At 27.5% G+C, this 14,625-nt stretch overlaps 1 protein-coding gene across 1 annotated transcript in view; it reads right to left on the minus strand.

Annotated features, from left to right (window-relative positions):
- Positions 1-346: 346 nt before the first annotated feature.
- The window catches only part of pi4kaa (phosphatidylinositol 4-kinase, catalytic, alpha a), a 53,473-nt gene continuing 39,194 nt past the window's right edge, over positions 347-14,625 (minus strand). Inside the window, exons 42-53 of the mRNA XM_073830219.1 lie at positions 13,822-13,951; positions 11,964-12,034; positions 11,774-11,846; positions 11,623-11,693; positions 11,421-11,530; positions 9,077-9,181; positions 8,857-8,982; positions 8,616-8,736; positions 4,303-4,462; positions 3,190-3,279; positions 1,459-1,542; positions 347-1,369 (exon numbers count right to left, since the gene is read on the minus strand). Coding sequence (XP_073686320.1) covers positions 1,318-1,369; positions 1,459-1,542; positions 3,190-3,279; positions 4,303-4,462; positions 8,616-8,736; positions 8,857-8,982; positions 9,077-9,181; positions 11,421-11,530; positions 11,623-11,693; positions 11,774-11,846; positions 11,964-12,034; positions 13,822-13,951 — 1,193 coding nt within the window. The 3' untranslated portion in view covers positions 347-1,317. The remainder of the gene's footprint in view (positions 1,370-1,458; positions 1,543-3,189; positions 3,280-4,302; positions 4,463-8,615; positions 8,737-8,856; positions 8,983-9,076; positions 9,182-11,420; positions 11,531-11,622; positions 11,694-11,773; positions 11,847-11,963; positions 12,035-13,821; positions 13,952-14,625) is intronic.

Consider the following 14,625-nt stretch of genomic DNA (forward strand, 5'->3'; position numbering starts at 1 on the left):
CATTTATATTATTTGCAATTATTTTGGACATTCTTCCCCACAGTTTTCATTAATGCATTTAGACATTGTACAATTTTTTCATGTTACTTTCAGTGTAATACTGCTATTTTTGTTATATTTTAATCATTAAAATAAACACCAATTCAAGGCAGTACAACAAATACCACCATGATGTAGAAATATTAATTAGTGACATTTTGCATTACATTAACATGAAACTTTGTGTAAAAATGTCAATGAAAAAAAAAAATTTAAGGAGCATTGCATTTTGCATTATTTTTTTTATTTTTGTTTGCATTACCAAGCACGCATGTTTCCCAACAGTTTTTATCAATGCTCATTTTGTGTGTGTGTATATACACACATATACATATATACACATGTATGTGAGTCTGTATATAATTTGTTGTATTATAGTAAAAAAAAGCTGAAAATTGTATTAAAATAAACACCAATTAAAGGCAGTACAGATCTAGAAATATTAATTAGTGAAATTTTGCATTACATTAACATGAAATGTCAATGCAAAAAAAAGTATGTATTTATTTTTTAGGGAGCATTGCATTTTACATTATTTTTATTGTTTTTATTTGCATTATTCTAGCCAAGCATTCAGATGGTGTACCATTTCTTTGCCTTACAGTAATTTTTGTTGTATTGCAGTAAACAAAATGCTAAAATTTTTCTTTATTTAAATCACTAAATTTATGGCAGTACATATGCCTAAGTACCACCATTTAGGTTTAAAATAACAAGAAATGTAAAATTCTGCTATGCACAATGTCTAACAGTCCTAAAAATAGACTATTTTCTTGCGAAACTATAATTACCATACTTGACTGGTTTCGTGAGATTCACCCGTTCAGTGCCGAACACGACGTACAGACGAGTTACAACATACAAACAATGATGTATTGCATAACACAGGTCATTTGCTGACGGCACGTAATCTACAGTGCAATCTGTGCCATAGTCTTCCAAATGGCTTCCTGGGTGACGCGACTAAACCCAGAGATTCAAGTAGAGTTAAAGGATGCATTTCTACGCATGGAATGTCAAAAATCACACACAAACCATCATGGCAGATGCCTTAAAGGGAGATCAGAGGACTAACATGCAGCTTTTGGACTACAGCGGATCACTAGAGAGGCCCCGAGGCAGCCAGACAGGAAGTGACACGCCTGCACGCTGCCATCAGGGCCAATCAGAGCGGGCGATTTATTCTGATCGATAAAGTGCTCGTCTTAAAGGATTGTAATAGACTGATAATGACCACTGATCTCAATCCGAGGCCGGTAAAGAGATGTCAGTCCGGTCTCAGTATGGGATCTGGTTCTGGTAGTATTGCAGCATGTCGTAGGTTTTGCTCCTGTATCGGAGAAACACAAGAGTGTCACCATAAACGTTCACATTAAAACTCTTACTGTGAATATCAGGTGACAAGGTGATGTTTGTTACCTGCTACTGAGGAAGCAGCGCTCGATGACTTTAATCATGAAGGCCGCGGCTTCTTTCTCACTCATGTTGGGGTTGAACCTTTGCCTGCCGAACACAATACAGCAGAGTTATTAACTTTTGATATAAAATGCAATATAAATATTAGATGAAAAAAATGTAATAAAGCTAAATAGTAATATAAAATGAAAAAAAGTATAATAAAATACAATAAAAATAGCGAAAGCACATTACAAAATTACAAAAAATTTAACAAAAATTAAATTGACAACTAAAATAGTCATATATTATTTAAAAATAAAATAGTAATATAAAATAAATAAAAACAAACTACAATAAAAATGACAAAAGCACATTACAAAAATACTAAAAATGTAACTAAAATTAAAATAAGTAAAATAGTGATATATTATTTAAAAATAAAACAGTAATATAAAATAAATAAATAAAAACAATAAAGTACAACAAAAATGGCAAAAGCACATTACAATTTACATTTTGTTTAATTTTTTTTGCCATTTTGATTGTAGTTTGTTTTTATTTATTTTATATTACTATTTTATATTTACAGTTGTCAATTTAATTTGGAGTTTTGTAATGTGCTTTTGCCATTTCTATTATAAAATAAAAAATAAGTAATTAAATAAAAACAATAGAAATGGCAAAAGCACATTACAAAACTACAAATTAAACAAAAATTAATTTGACAACTGTAAACATAAAATAAAATAGTAATATAAAATAAATAAAAATGGCAAAAGCACAAAATTATTAAAAATTAAACAAAACATTTATTGAAAACTAAATATAAAAATAAAATAGTAATAAAATAAACAGTAAAATAACTAAATAAAAGCATAATAAAATACAAAAAAACAATAAAAAGCACATAACAAATTTACTAAAAATTTAAAATTAAATGAAAAGCTAAATATAAAAAGTAATAAAAATAAATAATAAATAAAACAATAGAAATGGCAAAAGCACATTACAAAATAACTAAAAATTAAACAAAAATATTACATAAAAACATAATAAAATATGCTAAAAATGGAAAAAGCACATAAAATTACTTAAAATTAAACAAAAATTAAATGAAAAACTGTAAATAAAAAAATCGTAATATCAAATAAAAAAGTAATTAAATAAAGAAAAATAATAAAACAAATAGCAAAAGCACATTACAAAATAAATTAAACAACAAAAAATAAATAATAAAAAATAAATAATAAAATTAAACAAATTTAATTTACAAAATGTAAATACAAAAATAAAACAGTAATATAAAGAAAAACTAAATGCATAAATAAAAACAAAATAAACTAAAATAAAAAATGGCAAAAGCATTACACAATTAAAAGTTACAATTTTAATTGAAAATGTAAATACAAAAATAAAACAGTAATATAAAATAAAAACATAATAAACTACTATAAAAATGGCAAAAGCACATAACAAAATTACTAAAAATTAAACTAAAACTGTAAATAAAAAAGATAAAAAATAAATAATACGTACTTAAAAATAATAAAACAAAAATGGCAAAAGCACATTACAAATTAAACAAAAATGAAATTGAAAACTGTAAATATAAAAATAAAAGTTAATTTAAAATTTTATAAAATATAATACATAATAAATACAAAAGTAACACTGACATGCAGCAATCAGAATTTCAGAGGAAGAAACGACAGATTAGAGTGTTAAAGTCTGATTTAATATTCATTAACGTACTTCAAGAGTTTGATAGTCTGTCCTCTGAAGCACGGCAATCCTGTGTCCAGCATCAATGTCACCAGTGATACAACAGCATCCATGTACGGCCTGACATTAAAAAATAAAACACACATAAAAGAGCAAAAAAAAAGGCATGAATTAATAACTAATTATACTACTATTACAAATTATTATTACAAACCACTGATTGAAAACCAGGGCTATTATAGCATCAATGAGATGATATTACAGTTTATCCATATATATTTTTATTTGTATATTTTTTTTAATAAAAATGAAATATTTAATATTATATATTATTTACATTATTTGTATTATGTTTTATATTTTATATATGCATATTTTTTTGTAATTTTACTTTTTTGTTTTAATTTTACTTTTTTTATTATTAATAATTGTGTCTATTCTGTTTTTATTCATTTTTATTTAAGTTTTATTTTGAGTTATTTTAGTACATCAAGAAATAAAATAAGTTCAAGGTTTTCTTTACATTTTATTTTACATCCATTAAAAGTTTTTTTTTTTTTTTTTTCAAATAATGAAAATGTTGCATGGTCCCGATTTTTGTTCTAATTTTAAATTAAAAATGAAATATTTTATATTATATCATTTACATTGTTTATATTATATTTTTATATTTTACATATGTATTTGTATTTTTAGTAATTTTATTTTTTGTTTTAAGTTTATTTTTTTGTTTTTGATGTTTATCTTTTATTATCTATTATTATTATTATTATTATTATTATTATCTTATTATTGTTTTTTTTTATGTCTATCCTGTTTTAATTCATTTTTATTTCCCCTTTAATTAAGGTTCAAGGTTCTCTACATTTTATTTTATATCCATGAAATATTAATATTATTTCAAGTAATGAAAATGTTTTATGGTTTTAAATTTTGTTAAAATTTTATTTACAATATTATCCCTGTAGAAAGTAAACCGTATGCAATCGTAAAAAACTGGGGTGGTTAGCAGGGGACAAAATCCGCCCACAGAGGGCAGCCAAAATCCTCCCAAATCCTTCCCAGACTCCCTTCTGTGTCCACACGTCCGACCTAATCCATCATCTCTGAGGATGCTGAAATATTGAAGAGCACCCGTCTCACCTTACAGCCAGGTATCCGCGCACACACATCTCCATGAACCATTTAAAGGGAGTGGCCTCCATCTTGTTGCCCATGATCATCACCATCTCGTCAGTCAGCTTGATGTCGGGCTCCCAGCCCAGATTACCACCCGGAGAACTCTCAAACATGAAGCCAAAGTCTATAAAGACACAAAGAGAATCCTTTAAAAACCCCACCACTTAATAATAATAAGGTCACACTTCATATTAGGTGGCCTTAATTATTATTTACTTACATCAAAAAATAAGCACAATGTACATAATGTGGTCATATTGCATTGCAAAACACTTTTGCTTCTATTGAGGTGGGTTATGGGAAAGGTTAGGTACAGGTTTGGTGGTATGGGTAGGTTTATGGTTGGGTTAAGGTGTAAGGTGGTAATTACAGAAATTAATTACAAATGTAATTACATATAGGTTTTTTAAAAATATATGTGACCCTGGACCACAAAACCAGTCTTAAGTCGCTGGGATATATTTGTAGCAATAGCCAAAAATACATTGCATGGGTCAAAATTTTAGAGTTTTCTTTTATGCCAAAAATTATTAAGAAATTAAGTAAAGATCATGTTCCATGAAGATTTTTTGTAAAATTCCAACTGTAAACATATCAAAATGTAATTTTTGATTTGTAATATGCATTGTTAAGAACCTAATTTGGACAACTTTAAAGGTGATTTTCTCAGTCTTTTAGATTTTTTTGCATCCTCAGATTTCTGATTTCAAATAGATGTATCTCGGCCAAATATTGTCCTATCCTAACAAACCATACATCAATAGAAAGCTTATTTATTGAGCTTTCATATGATGTATAAATCTCAGTTTTGTCAAATTTAACCTTATGACTGGTTTTGTGGTCCAGGGTCACATATAAAAACAATGTAAAAACATGAATGTACACAATAAGTACATTGTACCAAATTATTAATTTAAATGTAAGTACATAGTTGTTAAGGCCACCTAAAGTAAAGTGGGACCTAATAAAAAAAAAAATCTAAAATCTAAGTTAATTTATTATTTATTTAATAATTAAAAAAATAAATAAATGCATTTTAAGTTACATTTGTGTTTTGTTTTTTTTGTTCAGATACTTTTTATTGTTTCAAAACAAACAAATGTGTTACATATATACTGCATTAGTAACCAACATAGAACACCCACCCTATCCCTGACAGAGCCACAAGAATACACACATATGCAAAAATAAATAAATAGAAATAACAATAATAATAATAAAAATTAAATTAAATAAAAATGGCAATTAAAATACATTAAGACCAGTGATGTTTTCGTCAACGATGACGATGACGAAATCATTTCGTTGACGCCACTTTTTTTCATGACGATAACGAGGCGATGACGAGATAAAAATGACTCGTTGATGACTAAAACATGACGAGACGTGTGTGAGTTTTCGTTGACAAGACGAGAATAGACGAAAATGTTAGTGGGTGGTCCGTCAGACGTTTAAAATGCACGACATTTCTGCTTATTGTGCATGCCAATCAAAACTTAAAACGTATCTGCCGCTATGGCAAGCCGTCTTAGCATTAAATACTCTGCTATACTAGTATGGCAAGCCGTTTTAGCATTCTAATCTTGTTTGTCTTTTATGTTTTAAAACATTCCTTCATTATTGTAGCTATTGGTGAAAATAGTCGATCCGGAAGCTCACATTGTGTTGAACTATAGATCTGCTATTTTCAGAACTTATAAGTGACACTACCCAACAGCAAAATACTTACTGACCTACATTAATTTGTTAAAAGACTACTTTTTCCCCTTTTTTGTCTAAAACTAGACTAAAACCTTTTTGACTTTTCGTCGACTAAAACTAGACTAAAACCTTTTTGACTTTTCGTCGACTAAAACTAGACTAAAACCTTTTTGACTTTTCGTCGACTAAAACTAGACTAAAACCTTTTTGACTTTGTCGACTAAAATTGGACTAAAACTATCACGTATAGAAGTGACTAAAATTTGACTAAAACTAATAAGCATTTTAGTCCAAAAGACTAAGACTAAATCTAAGATGGTTGTCAAAAACAACACTGATTAAGACAGTGACAGTTCAACACATAAATTCCAATGAAATTGAAAAATATATTAAAATAAAGTCATAACAAACATAATTCACATATTAACAGTCAACTGTCATTAAACATTTGAGTATGATCACATTATTTTTACAAATTTTGTAGAATATGTGCATTTTTTGTTTGATTGAGTAAGTTAGTCTTTCCATTGCTATACAAGAAGACTTTTCCTTAATCCAGAGAACAGAGATGGACCATGAATACTTTTTCAGTGAATAGCGATCAGGCGCTTCGCATGCAATAGACACAGGTTCACAAACTTCTGCTCATATGATTTCAAAGATAAGGCAGTTGGAAAAAGACCAAGATTACAAATTTTAGGGCAGACAGGGATTTCTTTACCAATAGTTTTAGAAATTACAAGGATTGCAAGTACTCACATTGCCAAACACAATGGAATAGTGTGTCCTTGTAAGTCAAACATTTTCCACAAATATCCCACATATTTCTATTAAATTTATTTAACATTTCCGGTGTAATATATGTTCTCATTATCCAATTATATTGGATTAGTTTAAAATGGGTATGGATCGATAATGTTTGCGCTTGAACACAACTTTCTTCCCATTCATTTTCTGTAACATCCATCTGAAAATCATCAATCCAAGCTAGTCTTTTATGATTTGTAGATTCTTTGGAAGCATTGACAAATTTGCTATACAGAGTAGAAATTTTTTATTTGGCACTGGGATGTTTAACTACAATTTCTTCTAAACTACTTAGGGTCGGGCACTGATATGAATGAGTTTTGGATCTTATAAAATTACGGATCTGAAGATACTTAAAAAAAAAAATCAAGACTCAAATTGCCTGTACATTTTCTTACATTTGTGTTTTTGTTACAAGAATGAAATAAATAATGGGTTGTAAGATAAACACAACAGATATACTATTAAAAACATTAACATTAAGTCAATTGAATAATTTCAAAATAACTGGTTTGAGTCTAATTTAAGTATTTATGCAAGAATGCATGATTAGTATGTAGAGGTTACCAGGGTTATTATTGCTAACATTTTTGTTAATTGCAAAAATAAAATAAAATCTAAATATTAAAAAAATAACTTACAATAAAAAAATGAAATGTTGGGTAGGTTAACTGAAAAAAGTTCAAGGTAAAGCAAAAAAAAAAAAAAAAAGGCAAACTGGAAACAAATAAAAGGTAATACTGAACTAAAAGTAAAAGAAATAGAAATTAAACCTAAAAAGAAAAAACTAAACAAAAAAACAAATAGGCAGAAGCACATAAATGACAAAAAATAAAATAAAATAATAAAAACTGAAAATATAAATTAGCTTAAATTAAAAACAGAAAACATAAAAATAAAAGCCAATTCAAAATATTCATAAAAACTGTAATCAGGGTTATTATGGTTTCATTTTTGTTAATTTCAAAAATAAAATAAAATATAAATATAAAAACTTACACTAAATAACAAATTTGAAATGTTGCCTCGGCAACTAACTGAAATAATTAAGGTAAAGCAAAAGAAATAAAATAAAAATAATAAAAATAAAAATAAATTAAACCTAAAAAGTAATATATAAAAAAAGAACATAAATTACAAGAAAAAAAAAAAAAAAAAACTAAAAATAATATAAAAACTAAAAATATAAATAATGAAAACCACTTCAAAATATTAATAAAATTGTAACCAGGTTATTAGGTTATTATTGTTTACATTTTTGTTAATTGCAAAAATAAAATAAAATCTAAATACAAGATAAAAAAAAAAAAAAACTTACACTAAAGACATTTTTTAAATGTTGCCTTGGCAACTAACTGAAATAATTTTAAGGTAAAGAAAAAGAAAATAAGTCAAATAAAAATAAATGAAACCTAAAAAGCAATATTTAAAAAACACAAATAGGCAGAAGCACATAACAAAATTACAAAAATGTAGCTAAAATTAAAACAAAAAATGTATAAAAATGAAAGCAAATTCAGAATATTAAGAAAAATCAAAACAGAACATAAATGCATCATTTATATTAAATTTTTTTAATTCATATTTTAAATGAGCTTTTATTTTATATTTTATATTTAACATAACACTTGTGGTTAGTCACTCATAAGAGGACATTTACATATCTTAAATTTACAGTAGCAAAAACAGTCTATTTTAAGTAAGTAAGTGGATTTTGGGGGAAAAACAAAATGATGCCAAAAAATGTCTTTAAGTTAAGCTAGACTGACCGATGTGGATGAGATGGCCTTTGCTGTCCAACATGATGTTGCCATTGTGTCTGTCTTTGATTTGTAAGAGGAAGAGCAGCAGACTGTATGCGGCCATACTGCGGATGAAGTTATATCGAGCCTTTGAGAGAGAAAGAAAGAGAGAAATTACACAAGATGTATCAGCAATAAACAATCAGAGCTTCATAAGTGATTCAATACAACAAAAAATATCTATGAAATGCACTGAAGTGTTTGTTACCTTCTGGAAGGCAAGCGTGGACTCGTCCCCGTACTGGTTCCTGAAGTAGTCATACATGCCAAAGTCAGTCTGTCGGCCGAGCTGATCGCGGGACTTACAGTCCGGAATACATTCAATCACACCACACTGAAAGGAAATCAAACAGGAAATTTAGGTAAGCCGGTCAAACATTAGCAGGTCAGGAACATGAAGACTGTCAGGAAGCTCAAGCGATACTCACTCCAGGAGCAGTGGCCACCACTCGGTATGGGAACACGAATAGATCCAAACCCACCAGCTGGAAGATGTTCTTGAAGAGACCGATGATCTGAAGAGCGAGCATGTCCTGATAAAGAGAAAATAAAAATTAATGTTCGTTTGTTTGGGCTTAAAGGGCACTCCAGCTTCTGTGGCTATTTTCAAGGCGAGAAATTTTAGGGTCATGTTTGTACAATTTATTTGTGCTAAAACTCCAAATCTGTATTTGGCTTAACTTTGTTAAATAAATTAAGTAATAAATCAATTTAATGGTGAATACTCCAAAAACATCAGGGGCAAATTTTACCCCAAAATCGAAAACGCAAAAAAATGAAATACAAAGACTACATCAAATGACATTTATGCATTTATTTTTTTAAATCAAGGATTTATTTTCAAACATGACATACTAAATGACAGTGCATTCAAAGATTTGTATCTATTATTTTTATCAGATTTTATAAAGCCTTCAAATTTTTAATTTTCATGACAATTAAGTCATTATACAATAATTTCTCATAAAATTCTCTTTATTGTAATAGTTCCAGATGAATTACTTTTACACTGGAAAAAAATAAATAAATAAAAATAAACAAATATATTGATTGCATGAAATTACATTAATGTATTTATTTTTATTATCAATGATTTATTTTCAAACATAATATACTAAATGACTAAAGATTTTTTATCTATAATTTTTATCAGATTTTATGATACCTTCAAATGTAAAATTTTCACGACAATTAAGTCAGCATACTTTTTGATGAATTACTGATAAATTACTTTTACACTGAAAAAATAAAAAATAAAATAAAGGTTGTACTTGGTGTAAAACAAATGTCAAAAATATGGTGAAAATATATATGTTATAATATATATATAGCTTCTAAAAAGTATATAAATATATCTATATGTATAAAAAATACAGGGAAAAAAGTAATATAATTAAATATTACTGCAATTTAATATAACTGATTTTTATTTTTATACACGTTGAAATATAATTTATTGCTGTGATGCAAAGCTTAATTTAAAAATCAGTCACTACTGCAGCCTTCAGAAATAATTTTAATATACTGATTTATTACTTTTACTTTCAATGTTGGAAACAGTCGTGCTGCTTAATATTTTTTTGGAACCTGTGATACTTTAAGATTTCTTTGATGAATAAAAAGAACAGCATTTATTGAAAACAGTAAAGACTTCCATTGTTAGAAAAGGTTTCTATCACCTTTTATCAATTTCACACATCCTTGTAAAATAAAAGTTTTAATTTCTTTCAAAGAGAGAAAGAAAAAAAAAATACCGACCCCAAACTTTGAACAAGGTGTCTATTGTTACAAAAGTAAATAATAAATAAATGCTGTTTTTTTTGTTTTATTTATTAAAGAATCCTGAAAAAAAGTACCACAGGATCCAACACTGATAATAAATCAGAATATTAGAACGATTGCTGAAGGATCATGTGACACTAAAGACTGAAGTATTGATGCTAAAAATTTTTTTTTTGCTTCGCATCATTGGAATAAATTATATTTTAAAATATATTAAAATAGAAAAACAATATTTTAAATTGCATTAAGATTTCACAATATTACAGTTATTTTCTGTATTTTTAATCAAATAAATGCAGCCTTGATGAGGCTCCTTTAAAAAGCGTTAAAAAAATTGAGCGGAAGTGTATTTTTTTGGAGTGAAATGTAATATATACATAAAGTATATATATGTGACCCTGGACCACAAAACCAGTCATAAGGTTAAATTTGACAAAACTGAGATTTATACATAATATGAAAGCTCAATAAATAAGCTTTCTATTGATGTATTGTTTGTTAGGATAGGACAATATTTGACTGAGATACATCTATTTGATATCAGAAATCTGAGGGTGCAAAAAATCAAAAAGACTGAGAAAGTCACCTTTAAAGTTGTCCAAATTAGGTTCTTAACAATGCATATTACAAATCAAAAATTACATTTTGATATGTTTACAGTAGGAATTTTACAAAAAATCTTCATGGAACATGAACTTTACTTAATTTCTTAATGATTTTTGACATAAAAGAAAAATCTAAAATTTTGACCCATGCAATGTATTTTTGGCTATTGCTACAAATATACCCCAGCGACTTAAGACTGGTTTTGTGGTCCAGGGTCACATATATATATTCATGAAAAATAAAAAAAATTATATGGTACAAAATCTTAAATGGTTCTAAAAATGATAACTTCTTGTTTTTCTTTAATTTTGCAGTATGGCACAGACTTAAAAGGTTTGATGAGATTCCCTCATTTACATGAAGTATGTTTCCCATGATACTGACCTGTCTACAATCATCGCCCACTTTAAAGATGGCCGCTTGCCAGCAGACCTTTTGAGCCGTCTCTGAATTCTCATCACCTTCATCCTGAGAGTCTGACAGGCAGCGCAGACCTGCACACACACAGACAGAGCCGCTTACAGTCACACATGTACACTGCAATCGCTGTAAGTTCATGTCATACGAAATGTCATACGCGACTCACCCTCTTTTTCCAGCTCGCTAACTCCACACCTCTTCACTTTGAATTTTGCCAGATAAGGGGCTTTGGCAGCGCTGTAAAAACAGGCTAATGTTAATGAGCTCATAAATCACATGTGAAATGTAAACAGATAGCATGTGATGTTTTGCGGTACCTCTGCATAGGTGTTCCCGACTTGTAGTCGATATCGAGGACGATAGCTTCTGGATTGCTTGGCAAATAGCATCCTGATTACAGTACCAGATAAAAATGACACAAATACCTAATAAGTAATATTTTTAAAGCTCAATTACTCTTATCGCAAATAACTACTCCGATTTATCTTAAATTGACCAATTGCTGACCTGGCTGAACTTTGATTTCTGACAGCGCCTTCAGACACGCTCTCTTACGCTCGTCTCCTTTAGGAACAGGCCTGAAAACAAGAATAGCATGCTTTTATTTCTATTTCCTAGTGCATTCAAGGTATTGCATAGAGAAAATTAATATCTTCCAATAACTGACTGTACAATTACTTTAATTAGTACAATAACTTTTTCATCTGTTTCATTTAAAGACAGTACAAGAAATACTAATAATAATACTTTTAGTTTTAGTATATTTTACTTATATATTATATTATACTTTACAGTGAAAATGTTTTTTAATTTTTTATTACAGTGATCATTTTTGGGAAGGGAGAAATGTGTAATTCTTTTCACAATAATTAAACAGTCCAAACATCAGAATCAGAACTAGAGTTAGACATAACTAGAAAAATGTCAATTTATTTTTTTTTATAAATGGTAAAATATTTTTAATATTAATATTAATATTAATAATAATTTAATGACTTTTCTAGCTTAAGAAATCACACAGATTTTTAAATGTATTTTTAATTTATTTTTTTATTTTTTAAAGTAAAAAAAAAAAAAAAATCAATTATATTTTTTCTAGTTATGTCAAGCTCTAATTTTAAACATTTTATTGGGTAGACATTTATATTTTTAAGTAAAAAAGAATTTAAAAACCTTGCGATCATAAATGACAAAATTCATGACATGCAGGTAAACAAATACATTTTTAAAAATGTATATACAAATACATTTAAAATATCTATATAAAATACTTTATATTTCAATATTTAGTATTACATTTATAAGTTAAACTATTGTAAAGTGTTTCATTTTTATTGTTTTTAAATTGACAATTTAATGAATCACTGCTGGGAATAAAAACATTAATTTCTAATGTTACTAATAAAAACATTTCTAGACCTGGAGAAGTCATGGGAATCAATATTAAAATATTTAAAAATGGTTAAAAAGTAAAAACAACAACAAGACCTGGGAAAGTCAATTAATATTAAACATATTTTTAAATTATTAAAAGTTAAGTTTTTTTCGAGTTTTGTCAAGCTCTGGTCTGAAAAATATTTTATTGGCTAGACAATAATATTTACATATTAAAAAATAATTTGAAAACATATTTTTTATATATTTATGTAAAATATTTTTATTTATATATTAAGTTTTACATCTAAATTAAAATATTGTAAACCACATTAAAATTACATTAATTTCTAATAATAATAATAATAATAATAATAATAATTCACCCCAATAATTCTGTGATTTCTTGACCTGGAAAAGTCAGGGGTATTTTTTTTCTAATATTTATAATGATTAAAAAGTAAATATACATATATATATATATATATATATATATATATATATATATATATATATATATATATTATTTTATTTTTTATGTCAAGCTCTAATAATAAAAACATGTATTGGGTAGAAACTGATATTTATGAGTAAAAATAATTTAAAAAACAAATAATTAAACAAATAATCACAAATGACAATTCATAATATAAAGGTAAAAAATAATTTTTGTAGCATTCATTTTTATTTATTTTAGAATTTAAAGTGAGTTAGATTTGACATTATTATGATTGAATTAATTAGTAGCTTTTCATCACCTCACAAACTAATTTTAATCAAGTTTTAAGACCTCATCGTACACATTCTTCAGGGATAGCACAATCCTAGAATAAATTGGAATGAAATCAGTGATTAAATTATGGAGTTTCTAATCATTTCCTTATGAGGTTCTATTTCATTTAGGATGCTGACTAGTAAGATAACTGCAGTCAATAGTGAGGCAGTTCACTAGTGTTTGGAAGAGAGCTCATATGTGGTGAAAATCACTTACTTGATAATAGCTGAGACGTTGGTGATCTTGTTGAAGAAGTCAAACTCGCGCTGGTAGAAGTCTTTAGCGGGGCCTGACAAAGAGTGCGTGATCTCCTCCACCATCTGCTCCAGAAGCTCACCGATGTCCGCTGAAGCACAACACAAACACAGCACTCAATAAACACACTATTAATCTGTACATCTTATGCAATAACATATAATATCATTCTAAAGCTAATAGGTTGCTATAAATGTTTTATATCACTGTATGAGCTGCCACTGGAACATGAAAAATGACTGACAGGCAGAGAGCCGCCTCCCACTTTTGATTTCTAAAGAAGAATCAGCACAGGTGTCCATGTTTATAATAATCTTAAGAGTCTTACTTATTAGTAAATTATGTTTTTTGAAACATATGACTAGCAAGGCTGCATTTATTTGATCAAAATCTCAGTAAAAATAGTAAAATTGTGAAATATTATTACAAATTAAAATAAGTGTTTTCTATCTGAATATATTTTAAAATGTAATTTATTCCTGTGATCAAAGCTGAATTTTCATCAGTACTCCCGTGTTCAGTGTCACACGATCCTTCAGAAATTATTCTGATATGATGACTTGCTATATATATATATGGAAATCTTTTCTAAAATAAATATACACTACTGTTCAAAAGTTTGTGGTCAGTAAATTTTTTATTTTCTCTATTTTTGAAAGAAATTAATACTTTTATTCACCAAGTATGTGCTAAGATAAAAAAAAGTGATAGAATAGATTTAGAGAATTTATAAGAAATAGATAAGGATATGTATAAATCTTTAAG

The sequence above is a fragment of the Garra rufa genome, chromosome 23 (genome assembly GCF_049309525.1).
Source record: "Garra rufa chromosome 23, GarRuf1.0, whole genome shotgun sequence".
In the NCBI taxonomy this organism is placed as follows: Eukaryota; Metazoa; Chordata; class Actinopteri; order Cypriniformes; family Cyprinidae; genus Garra; species Garra rufa.